The 18,978-nt window shown below is 46.6% G+C and overlaps 1 protein-coding gene across 1 annotated transcript in view; it reads left to right on the top strand.

Annotated features, from left to right (window-relative positions):
* Positions 1–18,978, top strand: part of SEMA3D (semaphorin 3D) — a 189,873-nt gene that overhangs the window by 119,500 nt on the left and 51,395 nt on the right. Inside the window, exons 9-11 of the mRNA XM_083503352.1 lie at positions 8,946–9,060; positions 12,997–13,066; positions 14,647–14,791. Coding sequence (XP_083359478.1) covers positions 8,946–9,060; positions 12,997–13,066; positions 14,647–14,791 — 330 coding nt within the window. The remainder of the gene's footprint in view (positions 1–8,945; positions 9,061–12,996; positions 13,067–14,646; positions 14,792–18,978) is intronic.

Here is an 18,978-nt window from a genome sequence, read left to right as displayed (position 1 = left end):
CACTGACCTTCTGATCGGCAAGTCCTGGGCTCTGTGGTTTAACCCACAGCGCCACCCACGTCCATGGCCTGGGAGACCAGGGTTCAAAACCTCACATAGCCATGATGCTCCTTGCGTGACCTTGGGCCAGTCACAGTCTCTCAGCACAGCCCAACCTCACAGGGCTGTTGTGGGGGGTTAAATGAGGACGGAGACAAGCATGTATGCTTTGAGATCCTTGGAGAAGAAGGCGGTATATATAAAGAAGTAATAATATATAAAGAAATGATAAAATAAAAGAGATGGCGGTAGAATTCAGAGGTACTGAATGAACTGTTCCTCTTCAGAATGCAGGAGACAAATGACATCTTTTAAGTGCTCCACTGAAAACAGGAATCTGGCACAAGAGGCAGTTGGCTCAGCTAGAACTTTCCTTCACAGTATGCTTGATTTACCTGCACATACGTGAGGCAGCTTTCAAAAGTCATACCACCACATATAGTCTAAAAAAGCGACACTCCACATACAGTTCCGGCAGCCAGGGGCAGCCCAAGACATTTTGGCACCTGAAGCGAACCACAAAATGGTGCTCTCTTCCTGGGTGGGAAGGGAAGGGAGAGCAAAGATCAACCTCAGGAAGAAGGGATAAAGATCTACCTTGAGGTCTACTGCCTTTGTAGACCCTGCCATCTGAGGTGGTTGCCTCCCCTTGCCTTCTAGGAGGGGCAGGCCTGCCACCAGCACATACTGCCATATGGGTAGATGAGGTCTAAGGTTAGGGATGGGAGCATATATTGAAAGCAACATAAAGAATGCATTATATGGGGGGGGGGTACTTAGCAAAATTGTGTCTTTTAGGCAAAATTGCATGAAACAAAATGTGGCTATTAGGAGAAAATTGCCCTAAGCTGCTGCTGAATTTTGATGAGGACTTTTAAAAAGAAACAATAAACTATCGATGTAGAAATGAGGAGAACTGAAGATTGGAAAAATGAGAAACAGAAAGAAACCAGAACTGATGGATGGGCCTATCCTTGCCTAAGACACCTTTAAAATACTTGGTTTGGTCCTTTTACCTGCATGGCTGATGCTGCCTTGGCAGTTGCTGCCATCCCATAGTTGCGAGGGGTTGGGTGTGGCATTTTGGCAGACCCTTTTGCACTTATCTGGACCAGCTTGAGAGCAACTGTGGATCCAGCAGCAGCCACGTTGCTGGAGGTACACATTCAAGGAGGATTAAACACAAGCAACTGCAGCAGATGAATTTACCTGTATGGATTATATGCAATAATGTTTCCGAGGACTCCTTTGATGGCACAGAGGGATGGTGCCAAAATCTGCAGTTACTGGGCTTCAGCAACGGATCTCAATTACTGAGTCCTTCAGATGTATTCTGAGCCTGCCTGAGCCTGCTCAGGGATGCCAGAAGCTCTCCTCCCCACGAATCTGCTGGAGTACATCTGTGGGGTGATGTGGAGCAGGAAAGGGTTGGATAGAACTCATAGAAATTATCCCCCCCCCCTAAATTCACATCTATACTTTCAGTATTCCTCTATGCAAATTTTATGCAATTTGGAACCTAATTTATCCTCTTTGTTGACATATGGGTGGGCCATGATGGGTCATAAGGGAGAAGGGTGATTCCAGAGAAATAAGGACACACACGCTTATTGAACCAGTTCTGTAATTTACTGCCTTCTTAAATCCTCATACTAGAGACCTGTTAGAGCAAGGTGTTGATGGTTAAACCAGAAGGCAAAACTGGTTCAAACTTCAAGGAACTGTACCTTCCACACATTAAAAAAATATAAATTGAAATAAAATTGTATAAAAACAAATACATATCACATAATTTTTGCTTGCAATCATCATCGTTTTACAGCAGTGGAAACAGCAAGTGGAGGGAAAGGAATGTTGAATGAGTGAACCACATCAGCTCTGGAAACAGCTTTTGTTTGAACTATGTGTGAGAGATTATTTTAGCTCCCATTGCTGGCCAGCCTTGCCGACTTCCCATTACTTTTTTAGAGCTGTAATTTTCTCACATCAGATGTGCCGAATTATGGGGTTAGCTGCGGAAAACCTGACTCCTGAGTTCGAAAATATTTTCACATCATATCCGGAAGTTTTCCTCCCCTGAATTATTTTTGGAGTGATTTCAAATTAGGAAGTCCAAGCACGCAATGTAGAATTGTCTCTAGTACAATTTCTGTGAGTGACAGTGAAATGGAGAAAGTAAGAGAAGAGAGCCATTTTACCAGAATATAAGACTGAATCCACCAGGCTCCTTGATGAAGTCCAATGAAATGAAGAGCAAAAAGAAGCCTACAAATGGTCTTAACACCCACCAAATGGGAATGACTCCCACCAGTCCAGACCATGATGAAGGGGGGCACTGTACCCTCTTGTCTTCAGGCCACCCCTCACATCATTCATGTCAAAAGGCTACATCAAGAGTATGCCCCGCTCAATGTGTTAGACTGGGTCTCCTGTTGAGGCAGCCCCATGGACATTGCTCCTGGGTCGAGAATTGTTGGCTCTCATTGGCTCCCATGTGGTGGTGAGTAGTCCAACAGCATTTCTATTTCTCTCTCTTACCCAACACCGAATGCAAACCCTCTAAGCCCACCCTGGGGTCAACAGGTTTTCTTCTGAAGGAGGTGGAAGTCCTGAGGTCCACAGTGACACCCCCTGCCTGACCCTCCAGTCTTGCCTTGTTCTGCATTGAGGATCTAGTCAGGCATTCCAGAGTTAGGTCAGTCTCACCTAGATCACCCACCCAGATGTCAGTGGTACCTGCCCCTCACCCATAATAAAGAAATGGATGAGCATGGTCTAATTTTGGATCGACCTGGAGCTGTGCAACAGCACTGTTGAACTGGGAGCCCAGCAAATAAGGAAGCAGGCACTTCTGAGGAGTGGAGGGGTCAAGAAGGAGGATGGAGACCAAGTACCTAGACTTCAGTTGCTCCACCCAAAAATTACCACCCTCCAGGGGTGGCCTGTCTTGTTTCGCCACCTGAGGCAAAGTTGGGAAGGCACCAGCCCTACCGTCAAAGCCTCACTTACCACGGTCACATGGCAGCAGCTTCTAACAAGATTGCATAAGATCTCACTGAACTTTCACAAGATCTCTCTGTGCATCCCCTGTGGGATTCTGCTGCCTGAGGTGGTTGCTTCAGTCCACTTTATGGGTGGGCTGGCCCTGCCCGCCCCCCATGACCACAAAATTGTCAAAATTGAGGCAGTATCCTGGTATTCCCTGCCACATGTCCACACAGAAACATACAGTGGTACCTCACAAGACGAATGCCTCGCAAGACGAAAAACGCGCAAGATGAAAGAGTTTTCCATTTTTTGACGAATTTCCCTATGGGCTTGCTTCGCAAGATGAAACGTCTTGCGAGTTCTTGCGAGTTTGTTTCCTTTTTCTTAAAGCCGCTAAGCCGTTAATAGCCGCTAAGCCGCTAAGCCGCTAATAACCGTGCTTCGCAAGACGAGAAAACCGCAAGACGTAGAGACTCACGGAATGGATTAATTTCGTCTTGCGAGGCACCACTGTATTAACACCACTCCACATTAAAGTACATGTTTACAGTAATATTAGAGTAATGATGCTTTTTCCCGTGTTGGTAATACGGTTAGAATTGCACACTCTTCTGGTTCAACAAAAGGATGGCAGTCTAACAATGTTTCAGGAAGAGCACAGCAGTTCTCTCAATTTTTATGTCTCTAGATGTTGGCCAGGTTCATCTTATCCTGGGCTGCTAAGTTTTTCGGAAATGTCCAAAAGAATCTGCAATTTGTCCTGGTGGAGTAGTCAATCCCATAATGAACTCTGGGTAAATAGATTCCCATGTCACAGCTTATTGTGGTCAATGACTCTCTTTAAATATTGTGTTTATATCTGCACAAAATGGTCTCTTGCTGCTGGTCAATACTGTAATAACAGCAACTATTTAAACAGCTCATCCTGTTCACAATGCACAATTTACACTTGAACCTTGTGGCAGGGACTTGGTTTTCTACAGGCAAGCATTGTGAGCAATGATGGATTTACTGAGGCAAAGTACTGTTACTGGGAAACCACAAGTGTAATGGTGCATTTAAAGTAAATAAGCTTATGGAGCTAAGAAAATTAGAACATATTTGTCCATTTCAGGATAGAATAGCTCAGGGAATTTATTAAATGTGACCAGAGAATTTTCTCTAATGCAACCTACTGTAGCTGTGTGTGTGTGTGTGTGTATTTCTTTTTGCCAGTAATATCAACTCTCTCCTTACGTATGCAAGGAGAACTCAAGAGCTTCTTTCTTTTTGATTTTCGTTTATTTCCTGCTGTTCTTGCCAGGAATTTCCTTTGATAGATGCTTTTGCATAACTTGCTGCAGGCACTAATTAATAAGCAACTTCTTCAAATTCCACATGTTGTCTGGTTTGACTTACACAGCTGCTTTCTGTAATTATTACTTTTAAACTGCAATGCATTTGCATTTCTCAATGTCCTCCAGCTTGATTGATGTCCAGAAAACTTCCTATGCATTCAGCTGTTCTTTCTTGATGTGTGTCATTTTGACTTACAGTAAGATTTAGGAATGGCAAGCTGCAGATGTTCTCTTAATTTCCCCCTTGGCATCTGTTCTCTTCCGTGGTTGTGATTTGCAAAGTCTGCATGCTGTGTTCTGTGCAGTACAGCTTACTTATGGTACCTGGCTGGTGTGGACTGCATGAGCCTCAATGAAGATGAAGCAAAATACGTTGGCTTTTCCTCTACCTACGTTTGTAGATCATACTCAAGTGGGAGAGAGACACATATCTCCCACTGGCAGGTGTGTGATGTATCCCTGTATAATGCACATATTGCCATGGGGCACACAGGAGGAGAGAAAATGTCTATTGCTCCTCTCTCACTGCTTCTACGGAATGTGCCTCCTAGTTCAAAAAGTACTGAGTGGAAGATTCAAATGAATGTCTAAGATTAACATGGAAAGCACCTGTTTCATATTGATAATTGACTAGTAGGCCTCCCATCGGCATTCTCTGATATCTTTCTTTCTCCTGTTAGCCGACAGGGCGAGCTAGTCTAGCCAAGCATGGCATCAGCACATCCTTCATGTTATATGTGGAACCCCAGACTCCATCTTGGAGGGCAACAAATAGCTGAAGCCATCGCAATTTGCTTTCAGGAGCAGCTGTTGCTCAAAGTGTGATTCCTGCTGGGAAGGGGGATTAGCAAAGCCGTCTCCATTTCTAGTGTTGAATTAGGTACCTCCCTGAGCATGCTCACCTTTCCTTTTGAGCATCAAGGTCTTTGAAAACAAACTGCCCCTGAACACCCGTATTGACCTGGCATTAGCATGTAGTGGTTCAGGACCGCAGTACATCAAGGACTGGCTCTCCTCAAAGGATCTGACCAGGATCCTGCAATCATCCTCTTCACGTGCTTCCTCAGCAAGAAGTCCAGAGGGTGGCAACACAAGGACAGGCCATTTCCACAGTGGCTCCCTATCTGTGGAAAGCTCTCTCCAGGCAGGCAGGAGGAAGACACCATTTTGTGGTTTGTTTCAGGTGCCAAAATGTCTTGGGCTGACCCTGCCTGTACCACTTCCTGACAGGGAGACATTCTCTTGTCCAGAGGGCAGATGAACTCCCTTTTCCTAGGGAACTCTGTGAAGGGGGAATAGGGGTCCTCACAGCTCTCAGTTCCCAGGACTCTTTGGGGGAAGCCATGACTGTTTAAAGTGGCTTCAAATGTATAGTACACATATTCCCCCATATTCCCACATACAGAAAACTCCTGTTTGAGGAAGTTTTGCTGGTTTCATGAAAAAAGAAAATGCATAAAGATTTCTCTGTCCAGTCCTCTCTGTGGATTCACAGGCCACAGCCCCCATTGGGGCCTCCTCAAGTGCTTTCGCCAAGCCTGAACCTTGTTCTTAACGTGTATCTTGCTTTCGCATGGCTGGAATCTAGCCTTCTCTATGAAAGTCAGAGTCATGCCATCCATTGTTCTGCCCCCTTTTGTCTCCTCCCCCCTTTCCCCCTCTGGCCCACCAGTGCCACACGTTTTGCCCATGGGGGAATCGAATGTGGCCAAAGGCTGGAAAAGGCCCCCACCCCAAATTTATGATAACCAGATATAAAGAAACAAGGAATTCCAGCCACATGTGCTTCTCTTTCCAACCATGTGATTCTGAATTTCATTGAAGGTGCTGATGGATGCAATACTTGCTTCAGCTTGCGCCTGACTGTTAAAACGTTAAAATAGGATGTTTCTGAAAGCGGTGTGCTTTTCTTAGGCAGCTCTGTGCCATTATTCCAGTTCTTCTTGCCAAATATGATCGTGATCTGAGAAGTGGTGAACTGTTCATGATGGTCTACAAGATAGTTACATTGTCTCCCTAGCATATAATTGCCCTGAATTTCTTAGTACCTTTTCCTTCCCCTCCCGAAAAAGTCAGTTCAGATTTTCCATGTGACTATAGTTTTACTGTAATTGACTAGGGTTAAATATCTCCCTCACATTTGGCAGCCTTCCTGTACGTGCTTCTAACACCCAGGCACAAGTGAATAGCAGACTTTTGATAGGTACTTTCTTGTTCCTTGGAAGGAGTCACTTGCAGGCGGAGCGCTGGGGTTTCCTTACAGTTTAAGAGACTACTAAGCAGTAGGTGATAATTAAGTTGTTATTCATAGTGAAATGAAAACCCTTAAGAGCTTTATCTAGCAATATAATGAGGTTTATTGTAAAGACAACTAAGAGCCCTGTGGCACCCTATAGTCTGAATTCATTGTGGCCAAATGTACTTTTTGTAGAAGGTGCACAAAGGCAGATTATCAACTCATCAGCCCACTGCTGTCCTGTGCTGGTCCCGGGGGTAAGGTACCGTGAGTGTAGCAGAGTCCACACGAAGAGGGGCGAGGTCCGATGCAGAGAGCCGGGCGGGGAACAGGAACACTGGAACAGGAGGCTGAGCAGGTAACAGGAACGCCGGATGGACGGGAACAGGAGGCCGAGCAGGGAAAGGAGTACCGGATAGTCAGGAACAGGAAGCCGAGCAGGGAACAGGAGTACCGGATAGTCAGGAACAGGAGGCCGAGCAGGGATCAGGAACACAGGAAGGTCCGAAGCCAACAACGACGTTGCTCCCGCAACCTGGGGCCGGCCTGACTGGGCTTTTATCCTCTTCTAAGGTCAGGGGCGGTCCCGACCCCCAGGAGCCCCGCCTCCTCTGGCCTTAAGGCGAGCACTCCTCCTGGGGGCAACCAGTTCCCTTCGCCTCTCTGCCCTAAGCCTCTGCAGATCAGGAGAGGCCGAAGGGTTACTGGGCCCTGGAGGAGGCTCACCTGTGGCCACTGAGTCATCAAGCCCCTCTGGGGCCAGCTCCTGATGCACTGCCACAGGTGCAGGCTCCTCAGCATCTAGGCCTTGCCCCAGTTCAGCCGGCCCTGGAGGCGGGGACTCCTGTGCAGGCTGGGATTCCTCTGTTTCATCCTCCGAATCGGAATCCCAGGCCATCACATGTCCCCTGCACTCAATTGAGGACCTTCTGTTTTCCATCAGCTGTGTCCAGGGCACAGACACCGTTGGAAAGGGGAAGAACTAAAGAACAGAACTGAGATGAAAAATGAAACTATGAAAATCATATCCCAGACAACTCTTTTTCGTACAACGTGCAGTTGTTCAGCATCCGTGTTCAATTGTCTGGAGCTGGTGTGCTTACCTGTGGTCCTCCAGGTATTGTTGGACTCCAATAAATTGTTGGACTCCAATATATACAGTGGTGCCCCGCAAGACGAATGCCTCGCAAGACGGAAAACTCGCTAGACGAAAGAGTTTTCCATTTTGGAGGTGCTTCGCAAAACGAATCTCCTATGGGCTTGCTTCGCAAGACGAAAATGTCTTGCGAGTTCCTGCGGGTTTCCCCCCCTTTTTCTAAGCCGCTAAGCCGCTTATCAGCTGATCCGATCAGCCGCTAAAAGCCGCTAAAAGCCGCTAATAGCGCTAATCCGCTAATCCGTCAATGGGCTTGCTTCGCAAGACGAAAAAACCGCTAGACGAAGAGAATCACAGAACTGATTCTTTTCGTCTTGCGAGGCACCACTGTATAAAGTTGCAAGGCTATCAGCCAGGTGCCCTTCTCTGAGAAGGTCATTCCAAAGAGAGGGACTATCACAAGGAATGCCTGAGATCCAGTTGTTACTGTTGGTACAAAGTTCGTCTCCAATCAGATATTTTGTTTGCCCCTTCTCGCCCCCTGCCCCTCAGATATTCTTTTCCGGTGCTGCTATTCATAGACTCATAGAGTTGGAAGGGATCCTTGGGGGGGGGGTCACCTAGTCCAACCCCTTCAGTGCAGCAATCTCGGCTCAAGCATCCATGACAGATGGCCACCCAGGCTCTACTCAAAAACCATCCAAGGATTCATTGCATAGGTGCTACCAGGATTTTATGAGACATATTAGTTGTATGAGTTGAGTCTGCCTGTGTTAGACTGGAGCCTACATATGGAAAAAGAAGTTCCTCTGTCTATGTCAGGCCCAGAGAAAGGTGAGGTGCTTGTGCTGGATGACAGTGATCCCACTCGTCCACAAATGGCTGCTCAGCTTGTTAAAATCTCCTGCAGCTAAGTACAGTGGCGTAGCGTGGGTTGTCAGCACCCGGGGCAAGGCAAGTAATTTGCGCCCTCTAACCCGTGGATTTGCGCCCCCTAACCCTAACCCCCAGATGTTGCGCCCGGTGCGGCCGGCCCCCCCTGCACCTCACGCTACGCCACTGGCTAAGTATTCTGCTCCCATCGAGTGTAGAAAATGCTGTATTATCTCTTCATTTTCATAATTCCCCCCTCCCCTGAAAAAGTTTTCTTTCTGAAAAACAGGCATGTTACACCTTTTTCAAGCTGTTTAGGTAAAAGTCTTCCTTCCTTTCCAGCAGAAATTAAATCACATTATTTCTTTCCCATCAGAACGACATGGGGGGCCAACGCAGTCTGATAAACAAGTGGACCACGTTCCTGAAAGCCAGGCTCGTTTGCTCGATCCCAGGTCCAGAGGGAGCAGCTACACATTTTGACGAGCTACGTAAGTGAATTTCAGCTTTAGTGGTTGTCTCTCTCCCCCATCCCTTCTTTAATCACAGAAGATAAAGACTCTATAAACCCATTTTCTTCATTTGAAAGTAGCTGCTACTGGGGGCATGGGAAATTTCTTTAAACCCTCCCTTCCCAAATTGCCCCCCAAATGGGCTCAGCTGTAAGGTAGACACACAATATGGAACAAAAATGTGTACAGTGTAATCTTTCTCTGTAGAGGTCAACTAACAGCCCCCTAGTGTTTAGGGGACTTTTTGTGGCCAAGGCAACCCCTATAAGCAGGTTTTGTTGTCATAAAATTTGCTTGTTCAGACCCTCCCCCCTAAATAAATTACACGACTCAAAATTTGGTTTTGGGCAGAATTTAGGCCACAACTTGATTGATTACAGAAAGTGACTGGTTGCATAGGCTCTGGTTCAACTAGCTCCCTGCCATGCAAGTAGCACTGACCCAGGGTTCCAGCATAGGTCAGTCAAGGGTGAACCCCTGGATAAGCGGAAAGCCAGGAACAGGCTGTCTCTGCCACCCAAATGTCCCCCTGGACTCATGCACCCTCTCAGGGGTTGACTAAACCATCGAGTCCCTGGATTCCTTTAACGGAATACCCTTCACATAGGGATGGCGAGAGCGTTCTCCCATCCCTATCACCTGAACCAGAGCCTATCCTCAACCTTACAAGTTGTGATGATTTGCTACAAGGCAGGCGAAACCCAAATGGCAACAGCCAATCAGCCAAGTGGGGGAAATTCCTGCCGTGCCCCTGTCCCAATGATAGACGACACACAATGGCATAGCAAGGTCATGCACAAGCCCTAAAAGTAGGGAGAGGTGGGCGGGTGTTCTGATGCACAAGCCGAAAGAGGAAGCTCTGGGTCACATGCATGGGCATAAATAGGTCCCTCGAACCGTTTGGACTGCGTCCCGTTGGCCAGATTGCACCCAGCTACGAGGGACCTACCAATCGGGTGTTGTGGCTGACCAATCGTACCCACCCACAACACAGGGTGTCGGTTGTCCAGGTCTCACCACAATTTGTGCCCCCTTTAAGGGAGGACCCAATATCTCTAGAGAGTACCAAGCCAAAGTTCTGGCCTCCCTTTAGACATGCCTCCAGGTCCTGTAGTGGCTGCCTCTTCTGCTGCTCTTTGCACACCAATCTTACTAAATGCAAAGATTTCCACCCATGTGGTTCCTCATGACAGCCAAGTAAGAGCAGTCATTTGGGACACCTGCATAACATGTTATACAAAGCTCTGCAAACAAGAATCCTGTGGGTGAGCAAACACTTTTACTCCTACTAAATTGCAACAGCATGTGAGTAATAGCCAAGTGGTGGCAACCATGCCTGGACAGGTAAACAGAGCCTTGGCGTCTGTATTGCTTTGTACAGGAAAAGCAAGCAGCACACGACAAACCCAGAGAATATATTTGTTTATGACTTGTGCTTAGAAACCGAGCTGGTCACCTCACGTTCTGTGGCAATCTAGACGGCAGGTGGGAGCTCACATGGGTGAATAAATTTGCATTTTAATAAACGAAAACCTTGCACACAGAATAATAGGAGGCAAAGGGAAAGGCTAGAACCCTTTCCCCTTATATGCTAGCTTTCTATCTGAAGGGAGGGGAGTGCTGCGCGGGAGCATTCCAGCAGCTACCCCATGCCTGAAATTGTAGACTTTGTCAACCACTTTAGTGAAGCAGAGCTGGGCCTTCATTAGAGGATATATCGTGTTTATGAGTCTCACGGGTGTGGCTCAGTGCAAAAGAAGGAAAATACAGTAGTACCTCGGTTTATGAACTTAATCCGTTCTGGAAGTCTGTTCTTAAACCAAAACCATTCTTAAACCATCATTGGTGCCCAGTGGCGTCACAACAGGGTGTGGGGGGCATTGCGTCCCGGGTGCCGTGTCTGGGAGGGGGGTGATAAGAAGGCACCCCGCAGGAGCTCGCCCCGCCACGGCAGGATCCTCCATTCGCAGCTGCAGCCACGACCAAAGGATCCCAGTACCGGCGGCAAACCACTATGTACAGCGCATGTGTTGCACATAACGACACTGCACATGCACTGTACATAGCAGTTTGCTGCCAGTGTTGCTTGAGCGCCATACGGATGGGAGTGGGATCCCTCCATCGCCGCTACAGCAGTATGTAGAGGATCCTCTGTTCGCAGCTGCAGCTGTGAGCAGAGGGTGACAGCACTGAACGGCACTGGAGTGCCACCACTGGCAAGCCACTGTGTACAGCGCATGTGTGGCGTCGCTATGTATGGCGCATGCGTCGGACGTAGCGGCGCCGCACATGCACGCTACGTAGCGGCACCCCGCCCCAGATGTCACAATGCCTTCATTCGCCCCTGCCGGTGCCCTTCCACCGTTCAGATTCCTTTCTTAAAAGGTAAAGGGACCCCTGACCATTAGGTCCAGTCGTGACCGACTCTGGAGTTGCAGCACTCATCTCACTTTATTGGCCGAGGGAGCTGGTGTACAGCTTCCGGGTCATGTGGCCAGCATGACTAAGCTGCTTCTGGTGAACCAGAGCAGTGCACGGAAATGCCATTTACCTTCCCGCCAGAGCAGTACCTATTTATCTACTTGCCCTTTGACGTGCTTTCGAACTTTCGAATCAGAAGGTTGGCAGGAGCAGGGACCGAGCAACGGGAGCTCACCCCGTTGCGGGGATTCGAACCTTCTGACTGGCAAGTCCTAGGCTCTGTGGCTTAACCCACAGCGCCACCCGCGTCCCATTCCTTTCTTAGACCAAAGTAAAGATCGCAAACCGGGACACTACTTCTGGTTTTGTGGAATTTGTAAACCGAATCGTTCTTAAACAGGGCTGCTCTTAAACTGAGGTACCACTATTGATGTTCCTGCATCAGGTCGTCATGTCTACCTGGCCATTCTGTGTCTACAAGCTTTTCAGTCCCAAAGTGGAGAGAATGAGCTGGAGTTTAAAATAACTCTGAATCACAACATTCCATCACACAGAGTAACAGTGGCTTAAATGGCTTAAGCTGGGTGGCTGTGCCGGTACAAGCATAAGCATGGAGCCCTTTCAGGAATTATAGAATCATAGAATCATAGAGTTGGAAGAGACCACAAGGGCCATCGAGTCCAACCCCCTGCCAAGCAAGAAACACCATCAGAGCACTCCTGACATATGGTTGTCAAGCCTCTGCTTAAAGACCTCCAAAAAAGGAGACTCCACCACACTCCTTGGCAGCAAATTCCACTGTCGAACAGCTCTTACTGTCAGGAAGTTCTTCCTAATGTTTAGGTGGAATCTTCTTTCTTGTAGTTTGGATCCATTGCTCCGTGCCCGCTTCTCTGGAGCAGCAGAAAACAACCTTTCTCCCTCCTCTATGTGACATTCTTTTATATATTTGAACAGGACTTCAGACACGGACTGATATTTACAAATTTGATAGCTTTTATTTCGGGGTTTTGTTTTGTTTTTGTTCTGCTTTTGCAGACTGGTTGACACAGCCTGTGTCTGGACACGTGGCCATGGGCCCACACATGCTCTGCCCAATATTTGTGTAATGTAGGGTACCACAAGAGACACACTCTGCATGTAGCTACTTGTTCCCATACTCTCCTTTTTGACAAGAGGAGATTGCAGAAATTGCACATCCACATGCAACATCTTGCCACGTGTTATATTCTGTATGCAGTGAGGGGCAGGCACAGAGGCTTACCACATGTACAGCATTTGCAGTTATGGATTTGGAGTGTATTAGTGAGGCATACTAATAATTAGGGTCTGGGAAATAGTAAATTATTTGCCTACGCAGCAATAGAAACTAAAAAGTGAGAGCCATTGCTTTATTTTCAGGGGTTAGACAAAAGTTTGAAAATTTGAAAAATGCATATAAGTAAGAAAATACCTACATACTTAACTTTAAAAGCAACATATTCTCCATTGCAGAAGACGTGTTCTTACTTTCTACGAGAGATGAAAGAAATCCTATGGTTTATGGTGTCTTCACTACCACCAGGTACGCTTTACTTCTGGAGACCAAACCTGTGCACAAACTAAAATGGAGCGTCTACGGCTGGTTTATAATGCAATACTAGGCCTCAGATTGGATTACAGTAAATATTATTTTGCCTTTTTACAACCACCTTAGGAGGTAAGCGCAGGCAGGGAAATTGTGGTTTTCTCAGTGCCCCCCAGTGAGAGCCAGTTGGTGTGGCAGATGAAGCGCTGGGCTCAGATGTGGGAGATCAAGGTTCAAGTCCGAGACCCAGCTATTAGGCTTGGCCAAAGCACGTTCTCTTTGCCTGACAGATCTCACCGTCATGCTTTGAGGTGAAAATGCACTTTTGAGCTCTTGCGGGGAAGGCAAGATACAAACATAACATATGGCTGACATCCAAGTCCACCGTTCCATTCAGCATGGAATCCCTCCTGTTCTTCAAGGTTTAAACAAAACTCTGCAAGGGTTACAAGCCAGTATGTCAGGCCTTCAGCAGATCCCACCAACCATTACCCTCTCATAAACTTGTATAAGATGGATTCCAACTTCAATGGGAACTGTGTTTGGTAGATTATTATTTCAAACCGCTGATCAGCAACTATTTTTGAGGGACTTTGACAAAAGACTTGGTGCGAAATGGAGGTTTTCCACAGGCATTTCATCCCTGCCCCTCTTTTCTCTTTAGAATTGGCAATAGGGAATGGAAACGGTAGATTTAGCCCAGGGCCTGCTAGTTCCTGAGCCTTGTTTCAATTTTATAATTCTAATTATGAAGAAGAAGAAGAAGAAGAAGAAGAGTTTGGATTTGATATCCCGCCTTTCACTCCCTTTAAGGAGTCTCAAAGCGGCTAACATTCTCCTTTCCCTTCCTCCCCCACAACAAACACTCTGTGAGGTGAGTGGGGCTGAGAGACTTCAAAGAAGTGTGACTCGCCCAAGGTCACCCAGCAGCTGCATGTGGAGGAGCAGGGAATCGAACCCGGTTTCCCAGATTACGAGACTACTGCTCTTAACCACTACACCACACTGGCTCTCATGAAGTGCACTATACATGATAATCTAGAGACAGTCAGTGGATTCTGCACTATAATACTTTTCAGTTAATGATTTGTAGCTTCCTACCCTCTGGGAAGCCTTGCCATGTCAATTTATCTATCAAGGAACCTTATGTTCTTCCTGCCACAAATGTACTGCATGTTGCAGAGGTTTGGGGAGGATGGAAGAAAACTTAGTTTGTTCTTCAAGATTCTGCCTCCCTTTTCAGTAAAAGCAAACAGGAAAGTCTTTCACATGTGTATCTAGGTTGTCTTTGAAAGCAGTGGTGATTTTTCGAAACTTTGTAAATATCGTTGAATATATTGAATTTGACCAGTTTGATCTGGTTCATTTCCTATTATATGCAAATGACGGAGCATGTAATTTTCACCCACCAAAAAGTGCCTGGTATACTTATGGGGGGATTTGTTGTTATCAAGCAAAAAAGAAGAAGCAATTATTCACTTTGAAAGTTTGATACGTAAATTGATCTTGAAATCACCGGTCGTTTTCAGGTTCTGAGCTGAATACGCTGCACTCACAATTTGCTTCTGTTTTTGCAGCTCTGTATTCAAGGGTTCTGCTGTTTGTGTGTACAGCATGGCCGATATCCGAGCTGTTTTCAATGGACATTATGCCCACAAGGAGAGTGTGGACCACCGCTGGGTGCAATACGATGGGAGGATTCCATATCCCAGGCCTGGGACGGTAGGTGTCGTGTTTTCCAATTTGGCTTATTTTATATGCCTGGACATATAACGTATTCTTCTTCTTATTATTATTATTATTATACCATGCCACTCTGGGTGGCTTCCAACAGATATATTTTCCTTCCAGGATGCTTTAAATTCTCCATTCATCCCTTTCCTCATGTTGACAGTTTCTGTTGCTATCTTTTTTTCCTCTTTTTCTTTTGAATATGCCCGTCTTCCGTTTTTCTGAGACAGCTGTTGCCAAACTGCTTATTTCCTGATTGTCTCTCAAACTCTGCTTTTCTAATCTTTGGCTGCATTTCCGTGAGTCGGCAGGGATTGTCTCTGAACCATCAGCAACTCATGCCCTGGAATAATGCTTTGCTTTGTCAAACATTAAATTATGAGCGTATGTGTCTTAAATCTTGCGGTTCTGTTTTGTTTTTACTGTCTCTATTTATGATATTTTCTTTAGATGTGGCCATTAAATTTGACCCCTTTTGGTATAAATTGTTTCAGAACATCGTAAGTAAATAGTGGCTGGCTTTTTTAAAGATATGGTAATGAATATGTCAGTAATGGGAAGAAAAGAGTTATGCTTAGTGCAAGGAAAACCTCTAGATATTGAGTTGTTAAAAGCTCTGCATTTGTGTACAGTTGACAGCTATTTCAAAGGCTCAGGCCGTTCACCATTACTTTGGACAAAGGCTCATTAAGCACATTGTGACGTAGTTCCAAAGCTTACCTTGGAAATGAAAAAACAAAACAAAAACACATCATTTTGTTCACCCTTGAAAGGGATGCGTGGATGCCTGTATGTATAAAGGATCAGTACTTTGTGCACAAACAAAACAAAACCTGAAGCACTTCTCATCACTTCTTCTCCCCACCAGCTGGCTGCAAGGTCCCTAGACTTCTCTGGGGCAGGAGAAGAGGGAGCTGATGGGAGCAAAGGATTGCCCCACTTCCTTGGTGGAGCATCACACACCTATTGAGGACACCCAAGGGAATGCGTGTCCCAGCCTGCCGGGTGGGAAGATGGTGTGACTCACACTCCTTTCACCTTGCCAGGAGTGGACATGATTAATGTCACAGGTGTGCTGGGACATTTAGTCCTCCTTTGGGGGAATGTGGAGTCCCTGTCTTGGGTCAGTTCAGGCTTCTCATCAGGCAGGGGAAGAAGATGGCAGGCCGCCAAGGCGTCTGACTACTCAGGTGCACTCAGTCAGAAATTCCTGCTTTTATGATGGCCTCCTTTTGATTTATTTATATTTGTGTGTGTGTGTGTGACATATCTAGTAAGGATGTAGACATTGTCATTCATTTGTTGCATTGGGACGCGGGTGGCGCTGTGGTCTAAACCACAGAACCTAGGGCTTGCCGATGGGAAGGTCGATGGTTCGAATCCCCGCGACGGGGTGAGCTCCCATTGTTTGGTCCCTGCTCCTGCCCACCTAGCAGCTCAAAAGTACATCAAAGTGCAAGTAGATAAATAGGTACCACTCTGGCGGGAAGGTAAATGGCGTTTCCATGTGCTGCTCTGGTTCGCCAGAAGTGGCTTAGTCATGCTGGCCACATGACCTGGAAAAACTGTCTGTGGACAAACGTCGGCTCCCTCAGCCAGTAAAGCGAGATGAGCGCTGCAACCCCAGAGTCGTCCGTGACTGGACTTAACGGTCAGGGGTCCTTTACCTTGTTCCATTTCTATTCCACCTTCTTCTCCAAGATGCTCAACATGGTGCACATGGTTCCCCCTTCATTTAATCCCCACAACAACCCTGTGAGGTAGGTCAGTCTGAGAGGAGGCAGTGCCTGGTCGAAGTTCCGCCCACTGAGCTTTATGACTGGGGGGGTATTTGAACCCTCGTCTCCCAAGTCCGAGTCCAACACTCTAACCACTACACACACAGACACCCCAAATCCATTCTAAATTCACTGATTGGGAGAGAGTCTCCTGGATGCAAATGTTGCATGGTTAACAGGGGAACTGAATAACTTTCCTTGTCCATCCTAAACATGTTCATGTTGCCCCATAGCTTCTGGACAAAGGATTTTATATGGCTTCAAGCTTTAATTGCTTGAAACAAGCCTCCAGCCTCCAGGCTGGTAAGAGATATAAGAGATATGTAAAAGGTAAAGGACCCCGGATGGTTAAGTCCAGTCAAAGGTGACTATGGGGTTGCGGCCCTCATTTCGCTTTTCAGGCCAAGGGAGCTAGCGTTTATCCGCAGACAGCTTTCCGGGTCAAGTGGCCAGCATGACTAAACCACTTCTGGTGCAATGGAACACCATGACGGAAACCAGAGCACACAGAAACACTGTTTACCTTCCCATCTCAGCAGTACCTATTTATCTACCTGCACTGGTGTGCTTTTGAACTGTTAGGTTGGCAGGAGCTGGGACAGAGCAACGGGAGCTCACCCCGTTACGGGGATTCAAACTGCTGACCTTCCAACCGGCAAGCCGAAGAGGCTCGGTGGTTTAGACTGCATCGCCACCTGCTGCTATGATGGGTACCTGCTATTCACTGTCCAGGACCCTGATCAGTAATCTAAATTTATCCCTAATACTTGAAGTATTTTTTACAGTGGTGCCTCGCAAGACGAAATTAATCCGTTCTGCGAGTCTCTTCATTTTGCGGTTTTTTCGTCTTGTGAAGCACGGCTATTAGCGGCTTAGTGGCTTAGCGGCTATTAACGGCTTAGCAGCTTAGCGGCTATTAACGGCTTAGCGGCTATTAACGGCTTAGCGGCTTTAAGAAAAAGGAAACAAACTCGCAAGAACTCGCAAGATGTTTCGTCTTGCGAAGCAAGCCCATAGGGAAATTTGTCTTGCGGAACGACTCAAAAAACGGAAAACTCTTTCGTCTTGCGAGGCATTCGTCTTGCGAGGTACCACTGTATTTATTTTTAATGCTTGGTAAAGTACAGGAGTGGGCAGGTGGGGAGTTACTACATGAAAGGATAGGTACAGATGTAGCTATTTAAAATGGGAAGTAATCAGGGACAGGATCGTAGAATTTGTAGAGTTGGAAGGGACTGAGCTATCCCAGATGTCAATATTGTATCCCATCAAACTTATTATTGTGTGTGCATTCAAGTTTCCTAGGGATGGTATGACACTGGATTTGTTGACTTGGCTGTGTAAAAACAACAACAACAACAACCTTAGCAAAAACCAAAAGCTGCTTTATTGAGAGTGTTGGAACTACCCAGAAAGGAAGAAAGTCCTTCTTTGTTTAAAGTTCCTAAGCATCTTGTAGCATATTAAGCACAGCAAACTATTTGCTGTGAAATACATTTTCTTTCATGTCTCATTGCCAGAGATGAAATTCACTTCCTTGAGGCATTTCTTAGCACTCTTTTACACAGAAGCAGGTGGATTTTTAATGTTCTGTTCAGCGGGCTTCGTCTCCCAAGTAAACAATGTCGCAAAGTACATGTGCTGTGGGAGAGCACTCTGAAATTGCAGCTATGACTGAATATGTGGCACTTTGTGTCAGAGGGAAACTCCTGCTAACATAGCCTGGAAATGGACAGCCAGCATGGTGCCAAATGGAGCAAGCGCACTGCTCGGCCTCTCAGTTGCTCCCTGAGAATCACTTGTCTGCCCTCTGGTGCTACTTAAGAGACCACAGCCGATGGAATCGACTGAAAACCTGCCTGTTCTTTGGGGCTGACTTTGAGGTGGTTTCTCTGCTTTCGATGCAAATGCATATTTTCCTCTTTGGAGCTGAGCTCTGGAAGAAGAATTTCTTAAGATTCTTTCAGGCTCCCCAAACAGCTGTTGTGCAAAATAACATGAACTATATGGACTGGTATGTGGAAGACGACCAATTTCTGTACCGCTGGCTGGGATTGTGTGGAGGGGGGCATGGAGGAGGCAATGTATATTTCTAAGGAGCGTCTCCACCCCCATCATTCAGCCCGGACACTGAAATCCAGCTTTGCGGGCCTTCTGTCAGTTCCCTCATTGCGAGAAGTGAGGTTACAGGGAACCAGACGGAGGGCCTTCTTGGTAGTGGCGCCCGCCCTGTGGAACGCCCTCCCTTCAGATGTGAAGGAAATAAGCAGCTATCTTCTTTTTAAAAGACATCTGAAGGCAGCCCTGTTTAGGAAAGTTTTTAATATTTAATGCTGTATTCTTTTTAACACTTGATTGGAGGCCGCCCAGAGTGGCTGGGGAGACTCAGCCAGATGGGCG

The sequence above is a fragment of the Podarcis liolepis genome, assembly GCF_965112155.1.
Source record: "Podarcis liolepis genome assembly, chromosome: 5".
NCBI lineage: Eukaryota > Metazoa > Chordata > Lepidosauria > Squamata > Lacertidae > Podarcis > Podarcis liolepis.
Note: the sequence above shows the minus strand (reverse complement) of the source record. Positions and strands in the feature narration are given on the sequence as shown.